General features: G+C 49.5%; 1 protein-coding gene across 1 annotated transcript in view; it reads right to left on the reverse strand.

Annotated features, from left to right (window-relative positions):
- The window catches only part of KIT (KIT proto-oncogene, receptor tyrosine kinase), a 111,304-nt gene extending 88,509 nt beyond the window's left edge, over nucleotides 1-22,795 (reverse strand). Inside the window, exon 1 of the mRNA XM_075544967.1 lies at nucleotides 22,682-22,795. Coding sequence (XP_075401082.1) covers nucleotides 22,682-22,748 — 67 coding nt within the window. The 5' untranslated portion in view covers nucleotides 22,749-22,795. The remainder of the gene's footprint in view (nucleotides 1-22,681) is intronic.
- Nucleotides 22,796-23,590: the final 795 nt, after the last annotated feature.

Here is a 23,590-nt window from a genome sequence, read left to right on the forward strand (position 1 = left end):
CCAATGAGCTGTGAAAGGCGTCAGAGTGTGAGAGAGAGTGACAGACACAGGAGCGAGGCACTTCGTAGGCATTCCTTAAGCCAAGGAAGAAGAGAAGAACAAAGTTTAAAAAACACACTTCAAGAAAACATTACTAAAAAAACCTGCTGAAGTTATAAATAAACCGCACAGAGTCTCTGGAGAAATCGTCCCAAAGCAATCCATCTCTGGAACTTCAAAGAAAAAAGTAGAAAGAATATTCCTTTGGGTATCTGGGGAAAGAGACCAAATCAAATGTGAAGCCAAGAAAATCCGACTGTCTTCAGACTTTGACAACACTTTATGTTAAAAGGCAATACAATCAAATCATAAAGATATTCAAGTAAAGGGAAAAAACGGGCCAAAGATGTTATATCAGCCAATCTACCCTTCAACGTCACAGACAAACAATTGTGAACATATAGTTCAAGAAATACTTTCCGAGAACCTTCCTGGGGCAGCTATTAGAATAAGCTCCAGAAAACTAAGGTATCAGGAAAGACAGAATATAAGATATATATGTATATATAACAGAACAATAACAACAAAGGACAAAATTGTAATTTTAAATTAAACAACTCAATGTCATTGGGTCAGTTCCAACTCATAGTGAATTGCATGTTGGAATGCTTAACCCCAAGGTCAGCAGTTTGAAACCACCAGCTGCTCCTCAGGAGAAAGACCGGGCTTTCTACTCCCATCAAAAGTTACAGTCTGGGAAACCCACAAGGGCAGTTCTACCCTGTCCTACAGCATCACTATGAGTTCTAGTAACGTCATCAGAAAAATGGAGGGGCGGGGGTCGCAATACATGCAAACTAGAATGCGTTTGCTGATTGCTGCCTGGCTGCTGATTACTTCAACTGCCGTGCTAGGAGGAGGGGTCAAGGGAAAGGAAAGGGTGCGCTACTAGCTAATTTAAATGTTGCTCACAGTAGAAACGAAGAGAAAGTAGCCCCTAAACAGAGGCTGATATTACTACACCCAAGGATATTATTATTAAGGCAAAAATAAAAAGGTAAATGTGAGAACGAAAATACCAATCTTTCCACATAAACCAAAAGGTGTAACAAAAAGTACAATAACGAAGAATGCACTGTTTATGAAGTAGTCTAGTTTACACACATGCAAGCCTGAACACACGCCTCTACATCCACCAATCTGCAGGAATGCAGGGCAAAGACCCAGCTTCCTCAACAAAAAGTAGGAGCAAGAACCTGTAGATAATAAATAACCTATCCACCAGTGAGAAGGAGATTCCATCAGATGCGCCTATAGGTGGACAAATTCCCATACTGCTTTTCATTGGGGAGATGTAAACGCTGGCTGGACAGCCAACGGCAGGATGAAATGATGTTGATTCAGAAGGGTAGTGCTATGTGGAAGAGCCACCCCCTGAAACAGGGACGTGTGAACGGCTATGCCGGTGGCTTGAGGTTTGCCTCAAATCGGCAGGGGAACCAGATGGACAGTGGTTGTAATGGCTGAGAAGTAGGCCAGGAGTGCACGAGAGCTCACTGCTTGATTGTCTGTGCTGGAAAAGTCCCCATCACAAAGAGATTATTTTCAAAGTCAACGTGCGGCTCGATTCTCCGATCTCAAAATAAAATGGCAGCTGAATGGGTTTCAGACCAGACAAGCGGGGAGGCTAAAAGTTCACAGCCCCTACAAACTTTTGTTTGCATTTATACCTTTCCTGGGTCAAATGATAGTACATTTCAACCAAGTTCGATTTAAATTTCAACTTAGTTCGATTGAAATTCTCACCCACATTAGGTGTTAATACATAATGTTTACATGGAAAAAAAATTCTCTGGAACCTGAAACACTAACCAGGTGCTAATGCACGTTAAATCTGTGTGCCAGAGCAGAACCTTGTTTAATAGGATTGGCTGCTAACTGCAAGGTCAGTCGTTCGAAACAACCAGTCACTCAGAGGGAGAAAAGTGAGGCTTTCTCCTCCTATCAAGAGTTGCAGTTTTGGAAAGCCACGGGGTCAGTTCTACGGTGTCCTGGAGGGTCACTATGAGTCAACTCAATGGCAGGGAATTTGAGTTGCTGTTTTTTTCATTTTTCAGGGGTTCACCAGGCATTTCTTCTGAATTGCCCCTGGGTATGCTCCATTCACTAGCCATCTAGTTAGCACATTAACGCAAACTACTCCAAAATAACCTTCCGTCATCCCCACACACAGGTAAACACAACACTGATTGTTTCTTCGTAATGGTCACTAAAGATTCTTCCTTTGTAACTTCAGCTCGGGCTGTCACCAAGGACATTCAAGTCCTTGCTTATAGCTCAAGAGGACCCCACTCACTGTGTCACGACAAGCACTGTGTCAGAGCACTTCATGGGAGTCAGAAGTAGCAAGGCCATTGGCAGGAAGAGCCCTACTCTAATGCCCAAGCCTTGGCGAGAAGGACATGCTCAGTCCTGAGTGATTATTCCAGTGTCCACTCTTTCCTTTGCAGGAGGTTCTAGATTTGAAACTTTAGCCTCTTAGCCTGCATGGGCCTCTGTCAGACCACCTCACAGGTAAAATGCAAAGTATCAGACGCCGTCAGCTAAATGTCACCCTTCTGCGGTCACTTGTGTGCTGGTATCCCACGCAGACCCGCTACACTAACTAGGGCGTTAACATGAAGCATGGGACGACTGAAGGTGTTTTAAAGGTGCTTTGGGAAGGTGCAAAAATGCCATTGGTGAAACATCCATGTTGCATCCAATTGTATTTGACTCCTGCATGCCACTTATGTCTACAGTAAACCGCTTGCCTGATTGTTTTGGGGTGCGATCAAATGGGTTCACTCATAGCAGCCCTCTGCACGCAGAAGGAAACACTGCCCAGTCATGTACCAGCCTCACAACCGTTCATCTTTGAGCCCACCATGGCACCACTGTGTGAAACCACCTGTCGAAGGCCTTCCACTTGTTCGTTGTCCCTCTACCAGCATGATGCCCTCCTCCAGGGATTGGTTTCTCCGGACAACAAGCCCAAAGCACTTGCGAGGAAGTCTCGTCATCCTGGCCTCGAAGGAGCATTCTGGCTGCACCTCTCCCAAGACAGACGTGTCTGTGCTTTTGTCCGTCCATGGTACTTTCCATGTTCTTCTCCAGCACGTAGTTCAAGTGCACTGATTCTTCTTCAGTCGTCCTTCTTCAATGTTTGACTTTCCCATGCAGAGGAGGCCACTGAAAATATCACGGCTTGGGTGTCACGGTGCACTTTCGTCCTCAATGTAACATCCTGGCCTGCCAACAGATTTTGTACAGCAGATTTACCCCCTGCGATGTGTTGTTTGGTTTCTTGACTGCTGCTTCCATGAGCATTGACTGTGGATCCAAGCAAGAGGAAATTCTTGACAACATCAGTCTTTACTCCATTTACCATGATGCTGCGTACTGGCCAACTCAGAGTGACGCTGTAAGCCAGAGTAGAGCCGTCCCTTTAGGGTTCCTAGACTTTAAATCTTTGAGAGTAGACAGCTTCAGCCTTGCACAGCATATGAGATAGTGCTTCTCTGTCCTTCAGGGACAGTAAGATTCTAACTCCATGGCAGAGTTTGGTGTTATTTTTGTTGGTTGGTTATTTTCTTAATCATTTTATTGGGGGTTCTTACAGCTCTTATCACAATCCATACATCCATCCATTGTGTAAGCACATTTGTATATATGTCATCATCATCATCATCCTCAAAACATTTCTTTCTACTTGAGGCCTTGGTATCAGCTCATTTCCCCGGGTCCCCCACCCTCCCTCACTCATGAATCCTTGATCATGTATAAACTATTGTTTATTTTTTTTTCATGTCTTACACTGACCGCTGTCTCCCTTCACCCACGTTTCTGTTGTCCATCCCCCTGGAAAGAGATTATATGTTGATCATTATGATTGGTTCCCCCTTTCTCCCCCACCTTCCCCTTCCCCTCCTGGTATTGTCACTCTGATTATTGGTCCTGGTTGGTTAGTTGATTGGTTGGTTGGTTTTTGGAAAGGCCTATTTCACTCTTACTTAATCCCTAGTACCTTTGCACATGACCTTGCTTGGAAACAGAGTCCTTGCAGATTATTATGAATTGGCAGGAACCACCAGAAGGCTCCCAAGAGGCAAGTGAGGACATTCCCTGCTTAGAATCTTCAGAAAAGGCCTGGGTGCCAACCACCTGAATTGTGACTCCCAGTTTGTGTGGCATCCACAACTGTGAGACAGCTGGGCTGGTATTTTAAGCCACCCGGATTGTGGGACGTGGTTATCACAGCCCTGGGAACTAATATAGTCAATTTAGAGAATATTCACATTCTCCAAGACCAAACTCACTGCTATTGAGTCAATTCTGACTCAGAGCAACCCCATAGGGTCAGGGACAGGGTAGAGCTGCCCTGTGTGTTTCCAAGACTAATTCTTGATGAGAGTAGAAAGCCTCATCGTTCTCTCAAGGAGCAGTTTGGTGGTTTCGAACTGCTGCCCTTGCAGTGAGCAGTCCAATGCATAACCACGCTGCCAAGTTCCTTGGGAGAATAACCACAGGGGACCAATGGAATGAAGCTATAATCGCTAACCCTAGTCCATGGTCTGATCTACTTGTGCCAAATATGCCCTATGGCGGGAAGCCTGTGTCCCCCTCCTTCCCCCTGCTGTGGACGCCTCACTTGCTAGCCTTCACCCTATTCGCCAGTCTCGCACTTGAGGAGGCAGTGGTTCTGAAATGACAGTGATTGTTTGCAATAAACATCCCTGGAAAATGCTGGCGTGTAAATTAGGTTACACATTCCACTCTACTTTTAAAAAAGAAAAAAAAACACCCTCATAAACCCTCCTACATATGCTGATCTATTTTTAGAAGCAGAGAGAAGGGAATCTTTTCTTATGAAAGTGATGCGCTTTGATTAAACCAGGAATTTATCTACTATACTCCCTGGTAGCAAATACCGAGATTACATAAAAATAAATAGAAAAATATTTAGGCATCTCAGTTAACCACTCCCAACTGCTTATTCTAATGCTGGGTCCCATGGGTAGTTTTCCAATGACAACGGGTCTTTCTCAGAAGCTAATATTGATACTGGATCCCTTTCTAGAAAGACTTCATTCCAATTAAGGAAACGGAAAAAAAAATCTGAGACACCAAGTAACTTCCCAGATTCTGAGATAATTCCTTACACTTTGTTTCAACCCTGCCAAGCAGTTCCTTTATAGAGGGTTACAAAGACTATTATACTTAAATAACAGGGAGCCGAGGCATTGTTTTGAAGTTTTAACACCCCACAGAAACAACCTGCATCACCTGGGGCAAGGCCATATGAAGTTCAATATTTAGGTCTCCCTACAGAACTTAAAAGGAGCTTTGGTGTTCCCTGGTGGGGTGGGTGGGGTGGGGATGGCTAGGTGGTATTTAGGGTATCTTTAGGGCAGAGAGGTTTTTCAGCAGGAATCATGGGAAGGCACACTTAGACATAGAGCTGCCAACTGCAAGCTCAGCAGTTTAAACCCACAAGAAAGACTGTCTGCTTCAGTAAAGATTTCCAGCTTTGAAGCCCAAAGGGGAAGTTCTAGTATCCCTGAGTCAGAATCTACTCAAGGGCAGCAGGGTTTGTATATTTGGTCTTTGGTTTAAGTTGCTTCAAAGAGTGCTGTAGCTACAGATTAATGGTTGGAAACCACTGGTCGATCCCTCTAGGTCTTCCTGGCAAACAGCCTGTGGGGTGGCTGGTGGGTCTGCACCACCGGCCCTGCAGCTGGCCCACCAGTCCATCGCCTGCCCCGCAGCACCCTGGGAACCAAAGCCAAGACAAACGGATGCTCATCCACAGTGAGCTCCTAGGCCAGTGCTTCTCCACCTTCCTCACACCGCGACCCTTTCACAGAGTTCATGTTGTAGTGACCCCCAACCAGAACATTATTTCCGTTGCCACTTCATAACTGTAATTTTGCTAGTGTTATGAATCAGGCAAGGTCGCGACCCACAGGTTGAGAACCGCTGCTCTAAGGCAAAGTCAAACTGTCCCTTTGAGTTTACACCACTGCAGTTCTTTACGGGAGCAGAAAACCTCATCTTTCTCCTTAGGAGCTGCTAGAGGATCCGAGCTGCTGACCTTGTGGTTCCGCAGCCCAACGTGTAACCCATAATGCCACGAGGGCTCCTTCCTGCAATCACTAGAACCAGAAGCAACCTGCTTGGTCAAGTAGAGGGGCAGTGAGAGAGGAAGGCCCTCATTGAGGGGGGCTGACTGGGGGTTGCAACCATGGGCTCAGCAGAAGAGCCCACTGTGAGGATGGTGAAGGACTAGCAGGCTGTTTCCTTTTGTAGTTCACGAGGCTGCTATGGGTAGGAATGGACTCCCACTAGAGGGGGTGGGGAGTGGGGGGTGGGGGGAGGCATTTCTACTCCCAGCGGCCCTATGCGATTGCTCAACAGGGTGGCCACAATTATAGACCTTTTCTTCTTTGTCCCCTGGAGTAGCTGGTGGGCCACCCCTTCCGTTAGCTTACCCCACAAAGCCCCCAGGGTGCCTTTCCAACCCAATGGTACGGAGTGTGTGTGTGTCTGAGCTTCTGGACTGAGATTGTTTTCTAAGTCTTAATGCCGTTTCACAAATGGGTCTTACCTTCCCACTGAACCTTGGCTCCTTAAGGGCAGACCGCATCTCCGGACATCATCACACATGACAGGTAAGTGGCCAAGCCATTGTGGCATTGCCATTTCGTCCTGCTCGGAACCCATGGATGTATGGGTCCCGCGGAGCCATGAGGATGGAATGGCCCCAGGGAAAGGAGAGGTGGGAGGGCAGGAGGGTGGTGGGCAAGCCACAGGTGAACAAACAACCTTGAGCTATCCAGGACGTCGGTGGCCGTTCCTTCTTTCCCACAGATGTTTTAGCCTAGAGGCAGGGTGGCTGCACCTCAAAATCATCCATCAATCGGGTGATCACAGATCACAGAGACGAGCGCTAATCAATCAATGATAGATTTTTTTTTCCTTCTGGACCTCGAATCTGCTTGTTCTTTCTTATTTTGACACTCAGCTTATGCGCCCACGCGGCACAATTTGTTCTGTGGCTAGATCCACCCTAACTCCCACCCCTACGCCCCACCCCTACACTCCCACCCTTACCCCAAACAGATCAATAATCCATTTCTAGGCTGTTGTTTCTTTATTGACTGTTTCCACTCTAGCCAAAATGTGTGAACACAGTGGAGGATCATGTTAGAATCTCTGACATTTATGAGAACCACTCTCCCCAAGAGCCCAGGCAGGAAAGGAAGAGGACATAGCAGCTACCTTTCCATCCCCTGACTCGATTCCTTAGGAAAAAAGTCAAGACAGGTTTTAAAGGGACAGCAAACCAATCGAGTGGGGCAGGACCTAAACATTTCAAAATGACGACGGGCTATCTTCCCTCAGACCTCCACACAGACCCTACAACTAACTGGCAATGCAAAAAAAATAAAATCCTTTCCAAGCCTCCTAGTCAAAGAAGTTTCAAAACAAAATACTCAATTTCCTTCAGGAACAATTTAAATTATTCTCATTTTGTTTCATTTTTCACTCGCACATTACAAATATTTGAAGACTATCATTCATGAAAACATGCCCTCATCTCATCTTGCCCCAGGCTTAATCAACCAATTTTTCTGGACTGCCTTCAAAAGACTTATTTCCCAACGTCTTAATCAACCCCATGCCTGCTACCCCAAAGTGTCCATTTTATTTTCCGAAAAAACCAAACATGTCTTCAAAAGGTCCTCATGTTTGGTCTTCTTTGTGCTAAAATGACTTCTCACAGATCCAACTTTGTGTTTCATTCGATGACGGGAAACGAGGGCAAACCGGAGTTCATCAGAATCCGGATGTCCTACCAGCCTATCGGAGCAGGTGCCATGTCCTCTGGGGTTTCGTTTGATGGCTTGAATAGATTGGCCCCTTGAAATGTCATTAACATCTGCCATCCTTTCTCTGAAACTTAATTTCAAGTAACTGTAGCCTGTAAACAGTCAATAAGTCCAACACCATCTTCCCTCCCTCGAATGGGCTTCGGCCACTTAACTTTCTTTCTGTGAATTCCATGCTTTTCCTATCACCATTCCTCCCAGTTCCCTACACCTCCATAGCCCTTGTTGCCCTTCCCCCTTCCCCTCATCAGGAGCGGACACAGGGAGGCCCAAAGCCCCAACCCACTGCCATCAAATCCATCCCCGCTCATGGTGACCCTGTTAGGCAGATAGGCAGGGATGGGGTGTCCATTGACGCGTGCCCAGAGAGCCAAGCACGAGAACAAAGGGCAGCACACTGCACATGCTCAGAGATCTTACAACCCTATGGTTCCAACTTGGTCCTTTATGCGTCAGAATGGCTTGATGGCACTGGGTTTGGACTAACTGCAAGGTCAGCAGTTTAAAAGCACCAGCTGCTCCTTGGGAGAAAGACGGGGCTGTCTACTGGTGTAAAGAGTTCCCGTCTCAGAGACTCACAGGGGCAGATCTACCCTGTCCTCTAGGGTCACTATGACTTGGTGGATGTGAGTTTGCTTTGGGGTTAGTAAGTATGGGATACCCAAAACCAAACCCTGCCACTCTGCCGGTTCTGACTACCAGTGACCTTCTACTGTAAGGCTTACAAAGAGACCTCAAGGTTGTTCACCTTCATGGGAGCAGCAGACAGCCCTATCTTGCTCCCAAGGAGAAGCAGCTGGCTGACAGGGCTGCCAAAAACCTTGATTTTGTAAAAAAAAAAAAAAAAAACAAAAACAAAAAACCAAAAGCAAATTATTAAAAATTATTCTAAAAGCAGTGACTTTAGAGCACCATAAAACAAAGTATGCTTGCACTTCCCTGTGTGTCTAAGTCCGAATTCTCCCTTCCTTCCAGGGCACATGCGCCAACACCTAGGCCCTCAGCCCTTCCTTGCTGCTGCAGTTAAACAGAACCAAAACTCACTGCCATCAAAGGGATTCCACCTCAGAGTGACCCTCGAGGACGAGGTGGAACTGCCTGCCCTGTAGGATTCTAAGACAGGAAGTCTTTGCAGGAGTTGAAAGCCTCATCTTTCTTCCGAAGAGCAGCTGGTAGTTTCTTACTGCCGACCTTGCGGGCAGAAGCCCATCGCTCAACCATTACACCACCAGGGCTCCACTGAATAGACTCGCAGCCACTGTCTTCTGATCAACTGATTGCAACCTACTAGATGGCTCTGGAGAGGACACGTTTTAGTTTAAGACAGCCTCAAGTTTCTGGCAGAAATTAATCTCCAATAGTCTCAATACTATCTCCCACAGGGACTTTTTGACTGATTACCAATCTCACTCATCCACCCTCCAAGAGTTTATCTCCCTCCCAATAAAATCTTACCTAAAAAGAACACTTCTCCTATTTTTGACATCAAAATCTACTCTGAATGCACTGTGCGGTGGCCTCATCCTCACCCCCAGGCTCTATCTGTAGTCCCCACAGGAAGCCAGACAATAGGGCTGTTAAACAGAAACAAAAGCGTTAATTGAGCAGGTATTACCTTCAATAGCACAGTGTGCAAATAAAATACTGGAGGGCAGAAGAGACATTAAAAACCACTATTTACTATACACCCTAAAAGGCCAAGCCCAGGGCAATGGACAGACTGGGCTTGGGCCCTGCACTGCCCCCTGGTCAAAAAGAATGAACTACAACTCACTGCTATTGAGTCAATTCTGGCTCAAGGACAGAGTAGAACTGTCCCTTTGGGTTTCCAGGTCTTTAAATCTGCATAGGTGCAGACAGCCTCACCTTTCTTCCCTGAAGTGGCTGGTGGCTTTGAATTGTTGACCTTTAGGTTAATAGCTCAATGCATAGCCCACTATCAGGGCTCCCGAGTAAAAGAATTGTGCCTTCCACCTTACTCTCAAGGACTTTTCAATGCGACTTTTAAAAGTAATAGGGTTCATGGACCCTAGGTAACTTACACTTATTCATTGAGCCACTCCAGGGGAGAAAGATGAGGCTTTCTACTCCCAGAAAGATGCACAGACTCAGACCCCCACAAGGGCAGTTCTACTCCGTCCTAGAGGACCTCTGTGTCGGTATGAACTCAGTGACAGTGCACTTTGCTAGAAAAAAATTGCCTAAGCAAAAGGAATAAGATTAATGAGACAGGGAGAAGTACACCTTACCATTAGCTATGGTCTAAAACTAGAAATGAATTGTCAGTTCAGAAAACTTCATCTTACTACACCACCAAGCCCAGAAAGGAGAGGGAAAACCCTACATTCCTAATTTCATTATTATTTGCAAATAAGACATTCATGTAAATAAAACTCATGCATATATACGATGCACAGAGAACACATGGGAGGGAGATGCTAGGTTAATCGTATAAAAGCCAGACATGATTTGACTTTAAAAAGGCAGTCATCTGGTTTTGAAGGGTTTTCAAAACTTTTCATAAGTCCGGCTGAAAGTGAAACTGCTTTGGAAGCAGCCTCCTGCGCACAGAGGGTACTGTGCTAAGCACGGTATATGCACCAAGGACATGAATTCACAGCCACCTGGGCCATCATACCCCCTTACAGACGAGGAAAGGAAGCTTCACCAATGCAGGGAGGTCTCTTGCCCAAGATCACTTAGCTGGTAACAGGTGGGCTTGGGATAAAAGAGTCCCCATTCCAAAACCCCAGTTCTTAGCGGAGGCCACAGCGCTCTGGAAATAAGAATTGAGCTTACACTTTAAATTTTACAGAAATGTTGGAACTCTAGCTGTCAGAAAAGGAGGTACTTGAACAAATCTAGCAAAAGTATATGTGTCATGAGCAAATGTAAGCATGAGGGCTGAAAGCCTACAATGAATGGAAAAATTAGTTAGCATGAATGATTTCGTAGAAGAAATCTCTTGAGACCTGTGTTCTGTTGAAGTTTTTTTTTCCAGCTCTGCCTCTGGATAGAAAAAAAAAATCCAAGATCTGTTCTATCTCTAAGACCACTGATGCTTAACTGTAACATATCAAACGCTATATATAAAACACAATGCAAAATGTACTTGATCTCATCTTCTAAAACTGTCAAGTTAGGACTTATTGGTACTCGAGTGCCAGGAACAGGAAGGGAAAGTTAAAGACTATCTATTCAAAGAGATCATTCCTTAGCTGTCACTCCATTGCGGACCTTGTGCCAAGCACTACAGGGCTTGCATGCTGGGTAGGCATTAGTCTCACTTTACTGGCTGCCCACTCAGGGTGACCCTGTAGGGCAGGGCAGAACTGGCCCTGTGGGTTTCCCAAACTATGAATCTTTACGAGGCTAGAAAACCATCTGGAATGGATGGTGGGTTCAAATCACTAACCTTTCAGTAAACAGAAGCATTTAACCTCTTTGCAGCAACAACTCCGAACCAAACAAACTCAGCCCCCTAGAGTGGATTCTGACTCAGAGCTCCATTACGGGAGCAGACAGCATCATCTTCCTCTCTCAGAGTGGCTGGTGGATTAGAACAGACAACCTTGTGGTCAATAGTCAGGGGCTCCATACTATGCCTCATCCACCCCACTGCCATCTAGTCAATTCCAAGCCAGAGACCCTATAGGATAGACTGGAACTGGCTCCCTAGGAATTCCATTGGCTGTAAATTTTTTTTACTGGAGAGGATGGCCTCCTATTTCTCCCCAGGAGGTGCTTGCTGGGGATGTGAACAGCCAGTCTTGTGGTTAACAGCACACAGCATAACCCACTACCCACCAGGACTCCTACTGGGCAGCAAAGAAACTTTGAAAAAACACAACTTCACCCTATCAAATCGATTCCAACGAATAGCAGGCCTAACAGGACAAGGTAGAACTGCCCCTGTGGGTTTTCCAAGATGAAGACTCTTTTCTAGAGCAGAAAGCCTCACTGTCCTCCCCTCCAGAGAAACTGTTGGTTTCCAACCACTGATCTGCAGTTAGCAGCCTAACATTTAACCCACTACACCACCAGGGCCTCTTTGTGCAGCACCCTCTCACTCACTGTCACCATGTCTATGACATCTCATAGCAACCCTATAGGAGGGAGTAGAACTACCTGTCAGGGGTTTCCACGACTGTAAATCCTTAAGGGCGTAGAAAGCCCTATCTCCAGCAGAGCTGCTGATGGTTTCGTACTGCTGACCTTGTGATTACCATCCCAATGCATAACCACTACGCCACCAGTGCAGCACAGAGAGGCTAAATAATTTGCCCAAAGCTACAGTTATCAATCAACAATGCTCAGATGAGAAGCTGAAGTTCAGATAGATTGCGCAACTTCTTCCAAGGCTACAGGCTTGTTCGCTGTGGAGCCAACTGACTGATGGGATGTCTGGAGTCCTTCAACTTGTTCTTCCACTGCGCGACGCACCCCCCCTGGTCCCCACCTCAAAAGCTAGCAGTGGGGAGCAGTAGGGCCTAGAGGATACATCTCCTACAGAAGGGCCAGTACTTCTGAGAGAAGATCACCCTTGACAGAAACTGTCCAGATTTTCAAATGCTGTCTCCATAGTTTCTGAGTAATATGTGAGCCAAGTTAACAGGACCACACGCTTGTCAATTCACAAGGAGTATTCATTAAGTCTTAAGTTAAACGAAAGGACCCCATGGCACTGGAAGTTAGGCTAACCACAAAGTGGGTTGCTCAAAGCCACCAGCCGCTCCTGGGGAGAAAAACAAGACTGCCTGCTCGCTCCCATAAAGACTTCCAGCCTCCGAACCCCAAGGGGGCAGTTCCCTCTGTCCTCTAGGGGGGTTAGGAGTTGCTGGCTACAGGGTTGGGAACGTCAAACTAAACACTCTCAGGTCAGAAAGCACAGCAGCTGGTTTAGGCTTACTCAAAAGTGCTGTTCACCCCCAAAGAGCAGATACCCCTTGGATTTGCCTAGCATCAAAGCTGAGCCACCAGCAGCCCCGTTCCAGTGGAACCTCTGTGGCACAAGCAGTTTGTGACCAGCTACCAATCGATAAGGATGGACAATTTGGATCCACTGGACAGTTCAGATCCACTCAGCAGCACCTTCACTGAAAGGCCTAAAAATCAGCTTTAATAGGGATTACAGTCGAGAAAACCCTATGGGGCGGGTCCTGCTTTTTGACACGTGGTATTGCCAGGACTCAACTCTATCAAGCTGGGTTGGGTGCATAGCATGCTTTGAAAGCCCTCCCACGTTAAATGTGTGGCCATGAAAATTACTCAAGTTATTATAGCTACTTGAGGAACCCTGTTGATGAGCACCCCTCCAACTGTCTCCGAACCTCATAGGACAGAGCTGCGAAATGAAGTCCTTTCCGCTCCCGTGGCGGCCAGTTCTCACATGAGGAAAAGGCGGCTGCTGCCTTGGCCACCGGGTCCCCACAGACAGCCCAGCTCTGAGAATTCCGCTCAGGACACCTTGGCTCATTTCCTCATGTCCCTCCGTAATCAGCTGGAAGGAGCTGTGAGGAAATGAGTCACAATCCTAAGAGTAAGTTGGCGCAGCCGTCAACAGCAGCAGCAAAACCCATCACCACGCTGGCAGCTGCACGGTCCCTGGCTACAGCAGGGGAAGCCCACAGAGAGTTAGCGCATTTCTCAGGAGAATCGCTTTGGGGAGAAGCAAGGCTGAGTGGCAGCCGGCAGCCAGCACAGTAGCTCATCTCATGGGGCTTGAGTGTCAATCGCCTAAGGTGGGACTGTCTAGTAACTATGACGGGGGTTTTCTTTCCTGAGATCACAGAATGCACAGCAAAGACCCGCTTTGTTGTTTGTTTGGGAGGTGTGTGTGTGACAGACATGTGCACACGACCACTTTAGAGACAGCTTATCTTCATTCCCATAACTGGAACAACAAATCCCACCGAAAAGTTGCTCTGTGCAATGCTTCCAGGATCAAAGGCTGTAATATGACCAATTCTCCCTCAGAGAATGCTACTGACCGTGGTGGCACGGTGTCATGTCGCTGCCGGCTCAGACACCAGAGTCGGACTGCGGGGCGGCCCTGAACAGTTCTCCAACTCTTCCTCCCTCGGAGCAGCTGGAGGGGCGCTGACTCAAGGGCTTAGACGACTGTGCCACAGAACACTAACTCAAAACTTCCAAACTCGGTGCCATCGAGTCAATTCTGACTCAAAGTGACTGGCCCTACAGGACAGGCTTGAACTGCCCCTGTGGATTTCTGAGACTGGAACTCTTTACAGGAGTGGGAAAGCTCCGCCCCCACCCCCTACCAAGGATCAGCCAGCCGGTGGTTTCAAACTGCTAACCTCCAGACGAGCAGCGGAATTCGACACTACGACACCACGATTCCTATCCAAAAATAAGACAAGTCTTTTTGCACCCAAACCGGGAAAGTTCTTGGCAGACCTGTTCTCCACTCTTTTATTCCCTATTATTTCTATACATATTTGGAGTGAAGGCCAACCCTCACTGTAATGGAGGACCTCAGCTTGAACAGAGTCTGTGGGTCACGTTTCTCAGGCAGGTTCTCAAACTGTAAAGTGGTGGGAGGAGTAAAAAGCACTACCTCCAGGACACAAAGACGAGGCATTCTACTCCCGTCAAGGGTTAGTCACTGAAACCAGCTGGAGCAGTTCTACCTGGTCCTAAAAGGTCCATGAGTCCGCATCAACTCGATGGCAGCGAGGTGATGTACCACATATGAAAGAAGCCCTGGTGGCATGGCAGGTAAGCATTGGGCTGCTAACCAGAAAGGTCAATAGTTCAGAACCATCAACCACTCTGAGAAAGCAAGATGAGACTGAATGCTCCCATAAACATTCACAGATCAAGATGAGACTGAACACTCCCACAAAGATTTACAAAGCTTCGGACACACCTAGGATTGCTGAGTCAGAATCAACTCAATGGCTGTGTGTTTTATACACTAGGAAACTTAAGGCACACACAGAAATAGGCTTTAAAAAGTTTGCAGAAAATGGAATTTTCCCATCAACTTTTTTGAGCCCCCTTCTCTGGTTTAAACTCAGAGGAGGGGTAAAAAAAAATGGAGCGAATGATTAGAGAAGAATATCAAAACCCAGCTCACTGTCATCAAGTTAATTCTGACTGATGGCGGCCCAATAGGACAGAGTGGAACTGCCCCTGGACTCTACAGGAGTTGAAAGCCTCATCTTTCTCCCCAGGAGCAACTGGTAGTTTCTGTTTGGGTCCGGTCTGAACTAGGCAGCCCCCGTTTGGACTAAGCTGAAGCAGATCCGGGCCCTGCACTTGCTTCCCTGCACATCCCAAAGGTCAGCAGCAGCCAGCACCAGATAAGATAGCCAGTGAAACCAGGTGTTACTGGCTCAAAGAAAGCAGCAAGGACACCCACATGCTAATTGCCCTACATTCCTCCTCACCCCTTTAAAACCCTCGCTCCTAGCTACTGAGCACGGTTTCCCTGACCTGTTGGCCTAGGTCACGGAACCTCATCCAGGAGCTCCGCCCCCCCACGCACCTAATAAAGTTTTTTGTTTCTGCTCTCCCTTTTCCTGGCATGTCCGTCTCCCTCCCTGTTCCTCAGTTTCGCCTTTACATTGGTGCAGAAACCCGGGAGAGGTAGGGACATGGGCTCAGTGCTGTCCTGACCCTGATTCGGCTGGGACACAGCCCATCCCTCCTCTCCAACCTCTGGAGCCTGTCTGAACAAGCGACTTCTGGTCAGTATCTCTCTATGTATCCTTGTTCTGTCTCATTTGTCTTGTTGCTCTGGACATCTACCTTCACTCACATGGCCTCCAGTCTTTTGTCTCTGCGCTCACCTCCTGGAACTCCTGCTGGTAACAGGACTCCTAGCACTAGGCCGAGCAGTCACTGGAATGCAGAGGGTGTGTCTGAGCCCTTTTTACCTGTTTGTGTGTTTTGTGTTTGCAGCTCTGCAGTGCTTTCTCTAAAACATCTGCTTCCCCTTATTCTCACCCTGAACATACATAGGCCTGACCAACCTCCATTTTTACCTACCATTAAGCCAGATACCCCTCCCCCTCCTCGGCTTCCATTATGTCTCTCTCTGATCCGAGGTCCCTGTTTGCCTGTTAAAGCTGCAGGTCTGTGCCAGGGAACCTTCCTGTTCCGGAGAGTCCAGGACTCTCCCACTGGGCCCCTAACTCTGACCGGAACACTACTCAGGATTACCGGACCACGGGTGCCAACGGGGACTAGGGGACGCCCTTCTCTGTCCGTACCCCCTGCAGTTTGAGACACAATGGGAAGTCTTCTGTCCCAACCCCCTAAGGACAGTCCTTTGGGGTGCCTACTGCCAACCTTGCTGAATTGGGTTTGGCTCCTGATCTCTGCCGTAATTGCCTGGTCTTTTTCTGTAAACAAGTTTGGCCTCAATACCAATTGGACAATAAGTTGCGCTAGCCAGAAAATAGCATTTTCAATTTTAACATTCTCCGCAACCTCAGCAATTTTTGTCAACAAACCCACAAATAATCAGAAGTCCTATATGGTCAGGTCTTTTTCTTTCTTCACTCCCGCCCCTCTCTACTACCTGTTACCCTGCTCAAGGTCTCTTAGCCAAATACTCTCAATCAGACCCAGACAGTACTCCCCTTCCGTCTTTCTCCGGACCCCCTGACTCCTAATCTGCACCCCTGGAAAGGCTTCCTCCATATTCTGGATACCCCTCGCCATCACCTCCCCCGCTACCCCTCAACTTCAACTCCCAAAGGCTGAGGCACTGTGCCTCCAACATCCGTCCCATCCCCAGAGCCAGACCTCTCAAGCTCCCTGGAGTCTTGTCCTCTCTCCCCTTCTCGGCTCCCTCCCTGCTCAGCCTCCTCTGAGCCAATGCCCTCAGCCTCTGACAGACCTCTCCCAGATAGGGAACCAAAGCACAAATCCATGGTCTCCACCTTGAGATGGGCAAGAGGGAGGGGTCAGAAAGCTCCGGTAAGTAACAGCTTTTATCACTGCACTTTTGATTTCAATGTCCTCGGAAATCTCCACAATTCTGCCAGTAAACTCACAAAGAGTCTGAGATTCTGTACGTCCAGGCTGCCTTTCCTGAGCTCCCGTCCCTTTCTCTGTATGTCCTGCACCCCTTCCCAAGTCCTCTTGACTAAAGAAAATTCCTCCTTTCCTTCTGCTTCTGGACCCCTCTGGTGTCTGCCTTTTCAGACCTGCCTGAACACCTTGTCTCCCCTCCCCTCCTACTCACCGTTCCCCCTATTCTGGCCACAACCAGAGCCGCCCCCCCCCCCCAAGCTCATTTAACCAACAAAAACCTGGTTAGAGTTATCAAATTAACAATCAAGCAGGTAGGGACAGACATGCCCACTGTAATAAAATGTTTCAGTGTGTCCTGGCTTGGCTTCAGGCCATTTCCCATATAGGAGTCAATTTTTAAAATCTTAAAATCACTCAAAAGCCTGACAAGAATCCAGCCACCTTTTTAAGCTGCTTAACTGATGCTTTACATTAAAAGCTTAAAAAGGCAGGAGAATGGCCCTCAAGCCCTGGCCTGAGATTTAGCGAATATGGCATTTAAGGTTTTAACAGCTGTGAGGAGCAGGCAGTCAGCCTGTGAAGCCTGGTTCTGACAGAAGGTAAATTTTCAACCCAAGCCTTAGCCCTGTGGCTGGCGATCTCCCCAGGCCTCAGAAGGGCAGCGTGGGGCAAGGGTGTGTGGAACAACGACCACCACCTGGTGCCTGCTTCAAGTGCAGAGAAGGGCACTGGTCACAGAAGTGCCCCAGACCTGGAGCTCCAACCAAACCCTGCCCGGCTTGCAGTCAAAGCGGACGCTGGAAGTCCGACTGTCCTTGGAAAAGCAATCTTTTCTGACCTGCCCTCATTTTCTGGGCTAAGCAATCCTTCCTCATTCTCGGTCATGGATATTGATGGCAAGCCTACCTGCCCCAGGTGTACTGGCCCTTTACTCATTCCTCCTTAAAATCCCTTTGTGCCCGGTCCCTCTGTTGGGAAGAAACAATTTAAGTTAGTTAGGAACCTCCTTACACCTTACTTTTGGGCTTACAGCACCTCTGCTCCTTCTTTCACCCGACCTGGAAGAACTGGCCCAACAGACCCCGATGTTTCTAACCACCTCATTATTCCTACCCACTCTCCCTGCAACACTCCAATCTTACCAGTAAAAAAACAAATGGTACTTATCGCTTGGTCCAGGACCTGTGCCTCATTAACGAAGCTGTTATCCCCATACACCCTGTAGCTCCCAACTCCTATATTCTTTTATCCCACATTCCCCCTTCCACTATACTTTTTCACCATCCCCCTTAACCCAGCTTGTCAACATTCCTTTGCCTTTACCTGCAGCCCCTCCTAGCAGTTCTAAAGCAGACACAGCCCAACTCCCTTAACTTCTCTCTCTCTCAAGACACACCTATCTCATTCTGCTGCTATCTGTTTAAGCCTGTGCCCCACCCCCACCACTCAGAGTTTAACTCTAAGTAAAGCTGCCTTTAACAAACTCCAATACAACCTCCTTCACCCCGACCCGTGTCTTCCAAAACCTGCCAAATCTTTTTTACTCTACACAGGCAAAAACCAAGGTATAGCAGTCGAAGTCCTGGCTCAGCCCCTGGGGCCCGCTCTATCCCCTATAGCTTGTCTGTCTAAGCAACTAGATATGACAGTCAGGGTTGGCAACCCTGCCTCTAGGCCCTGGCAGCAGCTGCCACCCTCACCCAAAGAGCCCAAAAGTTAACCCAAAAAAAGTCTGTCCCCACAGGCTGCAAGACCTCCTCTCACACCGAGCCCTGTCTTTGCTGTCTCCAAGCCACTTGCAGAAAATCTATGGCATGTTTATTGAAAACCCTAACATAACCCTGTGCCAGGCTCCCTCTTTAAACCCAGAAACCCCCTTGCCTCAGCTCCTAGACTGGCTGGAACTTAGTGGTCACTCCTGCCGCCTGGCAGTTGAGGCACTACCACTGCCCCGACCCAGACTCTCTGGTCAACCTTATCCTAACCCAGATGCCCAGGGCAACGGCGGAAGGCTGCGTATGCTGTCCTCTCACTTGACCAAGTCTGGAAAGCGGCATGCCTCCCAATAAAAACTACTTCTCAAAAAGCCAAACTTGTTGCTCTCACTTGAACGCTCCATCTAGCTAAAGGAAAAGACGGCTAATCTATATTCTGACTCTAAGTATGCGTTCCTTATAGCTCACTGTCATGCCACTCTCTGGAAGGAGTGGGGATTTTCTGACTACCAAAGGGTCCCCCCATAGTGAACGGTAACTTAATAGTTCATCTCTTACAGGCTCTTCAGCCGCCAGCAAAAGTAGCCCTCATCCATTGCAAAAAAAAATCAAACTGGTAACTCTTGTGTCCCTCCAAAGGCAGTTAATATCCTTAGCATGAGTCAACCTACAATATCACTGAAGCTCTAGACTTAGGAACAGCAGATAGAAGAGGAACATGCATTTTTCTAAATAAAGACTTGTTATTGTATTAATGAATCGGGCATAGTTAAACAACATGTGAAGGCACTCCGCACCATGGCCAATAAAATCAGGAAACGTCAGTGGAGCACCACCAGTTTCTCATGGTTTCAAAATCCTGCCATGGCCTGGGTTATGCCCCTCTCCGGGCCTCTGATAATAATCTGTGTACTTTTGCTTTTAGCTCTTTGTGTGTTTAGAATCTCGCAGGAACGGATGAAAGATAGCTCCAACCTGACCTTCAATCAGCTTCTTCACCCTTACAGTCCACTGTTGAGCGACGCGGCCCCGAACCTTACTCTTGATCCCCTTCTTCGCCCTGTATCTCAGCAGGAAGTAGTTAAGAGAGAAAACGTCGCCCAATCTCCAATATTAAGAAGTTTGGAATGTTTGGGTCAGGTCCGAACTAGGCAGCCCTTGTTTGGACTAAGCTGAAGCAGGTCCAGGCCCTGCACTTGCTTCCCTGCGCATCCCAAAGGTCAGCAGCAGCCAGCGCCAGATAAGATAACCAGTGAAACCAGATGTTACTGGCTCAGAGAAAGCAGCAAGGAGTCACAAGCAATTCTCCTGGGTTTCCACATCCCATATGCTAATTGCCCTACATTCCTCATCACCCCTTTAAAACACTTGTCCCCCCAGATGCTGAGCAAGGCTTCCCTGACCTGTTGGCCTAGGTCAGGGAACCTCATCCAGAGTTCCCCAGCACCCAATAAAGCTATGTCTGTTTCTGCTCTCCCTTGTCCTGTCATGTCCATCTTCCTCCCTCTTCTTCAGCTTCGCCTTCACAGTTTCCAACTGTGGACCTTGTGGAGAGCAGCCCAACCTGTAAGCACTGTTGAAGATGTTATCAGGGGTCTCTTGATAAAACCTTCCTATTGTTTCCAGCAGGTTAATAACTCAGCATTCTCAGCTGCTGGGAATGACATGTCTCACATCTGCACAAACAAGAGGAAGGTATGATTCACCATTCCTTCTCCGTTCATCCTGCCTGCCGATCCGGTGCGGGGCTGGGGGGGACACGTGATAGGGATGGTACCTCTCCCAGCCCTCAAAGGGAAGCCCTGGGAGAATATGTGGAGACTTAGGCTTGGGCTGGGAAGCATTCGCCTGCTTTAGCCACGAGCAGACAGGTTCAGTCACACCAGGGGGTGGTGGGACAGGGTCAAGGAGCCTCAAATATTTACAAAGCCTGGGACACGACCTAGGTGCTATAAGGAAAGGTGTGTATCAGATCAAAACGTCATCACCAGCCTCCCCACCCCCAAGAAAGTGGAGAAGAATTTTGGAACCAAAGTGATATCTTCCGATTCAGATGCCTCGCTGCACTTGAAGAGGAATCTGGGATGCCCAGAATTTCAGAATCCTGTCCAAGGGCAGGGAGCCAATGAATGGCAGAGAAAACCAACCAGATTGCTGGTTCAAGCCTTTGTCACTCCCCCAGGCTGCCTCCCCAGGAGGCAGTCTTTAAAATTCCCTTGGCCCCTATTGGATGGAGGAGGCAAATTATGAGGAAGAAGGAAATACTGGATTCATTTTGGGGTGGTTTTTTGGGGGGGGTTGTTTTTAAGGGGAATATTCGATGTGGTCTTTTTTGAAATCCGACTGGAGTCTAGTTCACATACCTTACCTGGAGAGAGAGCAGGAAACCCCACCCCGACACCCCTGGGTAGGTGGAAAAAAGGCTCAGGGATATAACGACCACCACACACATGTCATAACTCCAGCCAGGCAAACAAACCCCCAAGGAATCCGGACACTGGGCTCAGGATCCCGCCTACTTCACTGGGGTTCAGACGAGAGGCCTCCCACGCGGGGCAGGAAAACCTCCACAATGCCCGTACTGGCAGGAGGGGGGACAGCGATTGCAGACTTGACTGGGAATGACCGGTAGTCCACAGAGGCCGCAATAGTTCATTGCGAGGTGTCTTTCCCCGCCCTTCGATTCCAGTTCAGACTGGCTCTTTCCATACAGCACCTTAAAAGGGTCACCTTAAGGATTGAAATTTTGTATGACCTGGAGAAAAACAGTTTTTCAGGAACTTGCCACGGGAGACACCCCACTAACCCCAGCAATCGCGGTTAGTTCCAGCGACACGGAGGATCAAAGTCTGGCTGAAGGTGTCCAGGAATCTACAAATCCTTCACTTCCAAATCCAAGTTTCCGTGCTGGTATAACTGGATTTCCATAACCGTTCTAGGAACCGTGGAAAAAATGCCCCGAAAGTTGCATTCCACCTCCCCTCTGCCGCCCCCGAACTCGGGGCCCTGGGAAGAAGTATCACGTGCAAGAGCTGATAGCGAATCTCAATATTCTCGAAGGAAACTGGGGGCTGAGAGGGCAGGTTGCAAGACACCCACCGAGACAAGAAGGTTCTACGCAGCCTGGTCGGACACTCTGACCCGGCCGCGCACGTTCACCGGGGTCGGGGACCGCAGGGTCCCTGCGCGCTGGCCCTGGCTCCCCCTGGAGCAGGAGGCAAGAGCAGCCTCCAGCCGTTCCGCCGCGAGCGGCAGGAATGCCCGGGGCCGATTAGGCAGAAAGCCCCAGGCACTGGATTTACAAAAGCCAAAAAGGCTGCAACCTAGTGGCTGCTTTTCACACGCCCTGCCCACGTTGCCCAGGGGCCGCCACCTCCAGGCTCCCGGGGTCCGGCTGCATGCCGCGCGCGCCTCCTTTGCAAAAAGCATAACCCGGGAGCCGGGAAGCGCCTCCGGCCGCGACTCGTCTCCGCCACTCGCGGCGCGAGCAGAGGCGGCAGAGCGTCGGTCCCCATCTCTGGGCACAAAGAGCGGCTGAGCAGGCGCAGGCGGCTCTCAAACTTTGCGAAGAACCTGCCGTCCGGCCCTCGGGGGCAGCGGCCACACACAGGCAACTTTTAACAAAAGGACGCTGCAGCGGCGCCTCGGACGGCGGAGGCAGCGCGCCCGGTGCAAATCCCTGACCCGCCCGCCACTATCACCCGCGTCCCCTCGGCACAAAAGAAATCCCAAATTCGCCCGCAGCAAGGCTGCCCTTAGCCTGCGGCCTCGCTCCCCCTCAGCCCCCGACTGCCCGGGCTCCCCGGCGACCTCCCAGCTTAGCTGTCCCCAGCTCCAGCGGCCGAGGGACTGGCTCCTCGAGCAGGTGAGCGAAGCAGGGCGCAGGAGAGTCCCCAGGGACGTCTCGAATCTTCCCGCAGTCTGAATCCGCAGGGACCTGAAGGGACCGCAGCCACCTCTCCGGACACACCCCAGCGTGTTCAGCCCCTCGGGGAGGACGGACGCTGCGCCCGGGGGGCGCGGCCCGGGGCGTCCGCCGCTCTCTCCCACCTGTCTGGGCGCCGCACAGAAGGAGCAGGACGCTGAGAAAATCCCAGGCGCCGCGAGCGCCTCTCATCGCGCTGGCCTCGCTGGGATCCGAGCTCTGTTCCACGTTCCTGCTTTCGCCCAAGTGCGGCGAGCGCGGCAAAGCCGAGCCCCCAGTCCGAGCGCCGCCGAGCAGCCCCTCCTCCCAGGGCCCTCCCTCTGCGCGCGGGCCACGCCCCTCGCCGCCCTCCTCCCGCTCCCGCCCCCTCGCCGGGCTCCCTCTCCCTTCTGGCGTCGCTGCCCGGGGCTCTTTCGACGGGCTAGTCCCCGGGGGCTGCGACCCCAGGGAGGTGGGGCGCGCTGGCACCCAGCGCCCAGGTCTGCACTCGGGAGCCCTCCACGTCCCCACCGCTCCTCCCCTGGAGGCAGTGCCCGGCCAGGCTGTGCGCTTTGTGAAGCTGGGCACCAGCACGCGTCCTTTAGCACCGGAGTCCGCCACCTGGCAGGTGTTTCCCAGGCACACAATACAGGGTGGCCCCACCGGCCCCGTTCTGGAGGAGCTGGGTGGAAGGACGGACAGACGGACGCCGCTGGGGGTAGCAGTAGCGGGCGGACCAGGGGAATGAATAGCGATTAGTAAAGGGGCCCCGACAATCATCTCCGTTCCTGCTAGTTGAGGGGGCCCCTCAGCATGGCGCCAGGCGTCGCAGTAAAAGGCTAAAGGGGGATTTAGGTAATTCTTTATGCTCAGTTTCTCCACCTGCGCCGTTACGGGTGCGAACACAGGTGGATTCCTATTGGTCGGCATTGCCTCCACCCCACAACGCTCTGCCGAGACTTTTCTGGAGAGAAGGCATTGGAGCGGGGAGGGGCGCCTGGTGAAGTTTGCTCCTGCAACCTGGTTTTTTAAAACCTAGTTGCGCCAATTGTTAT

This window comes from Tenrec ecaudatus, chromosome 3 (assembly GCF_050624435.1).
Source record: "Tenrec ecaudatus isolate mTenEca1 chromosome 3, mTenEca1.hap1, whole genome shotgun sequence".
NCBI classification, from domain to species: domain Eukaryota; kingdom Metazoa; phylum Chordata; class Mammalia; order Afrosoricida; family Tenrecidae; genus Tenrec; species Tenrec ecaudatus.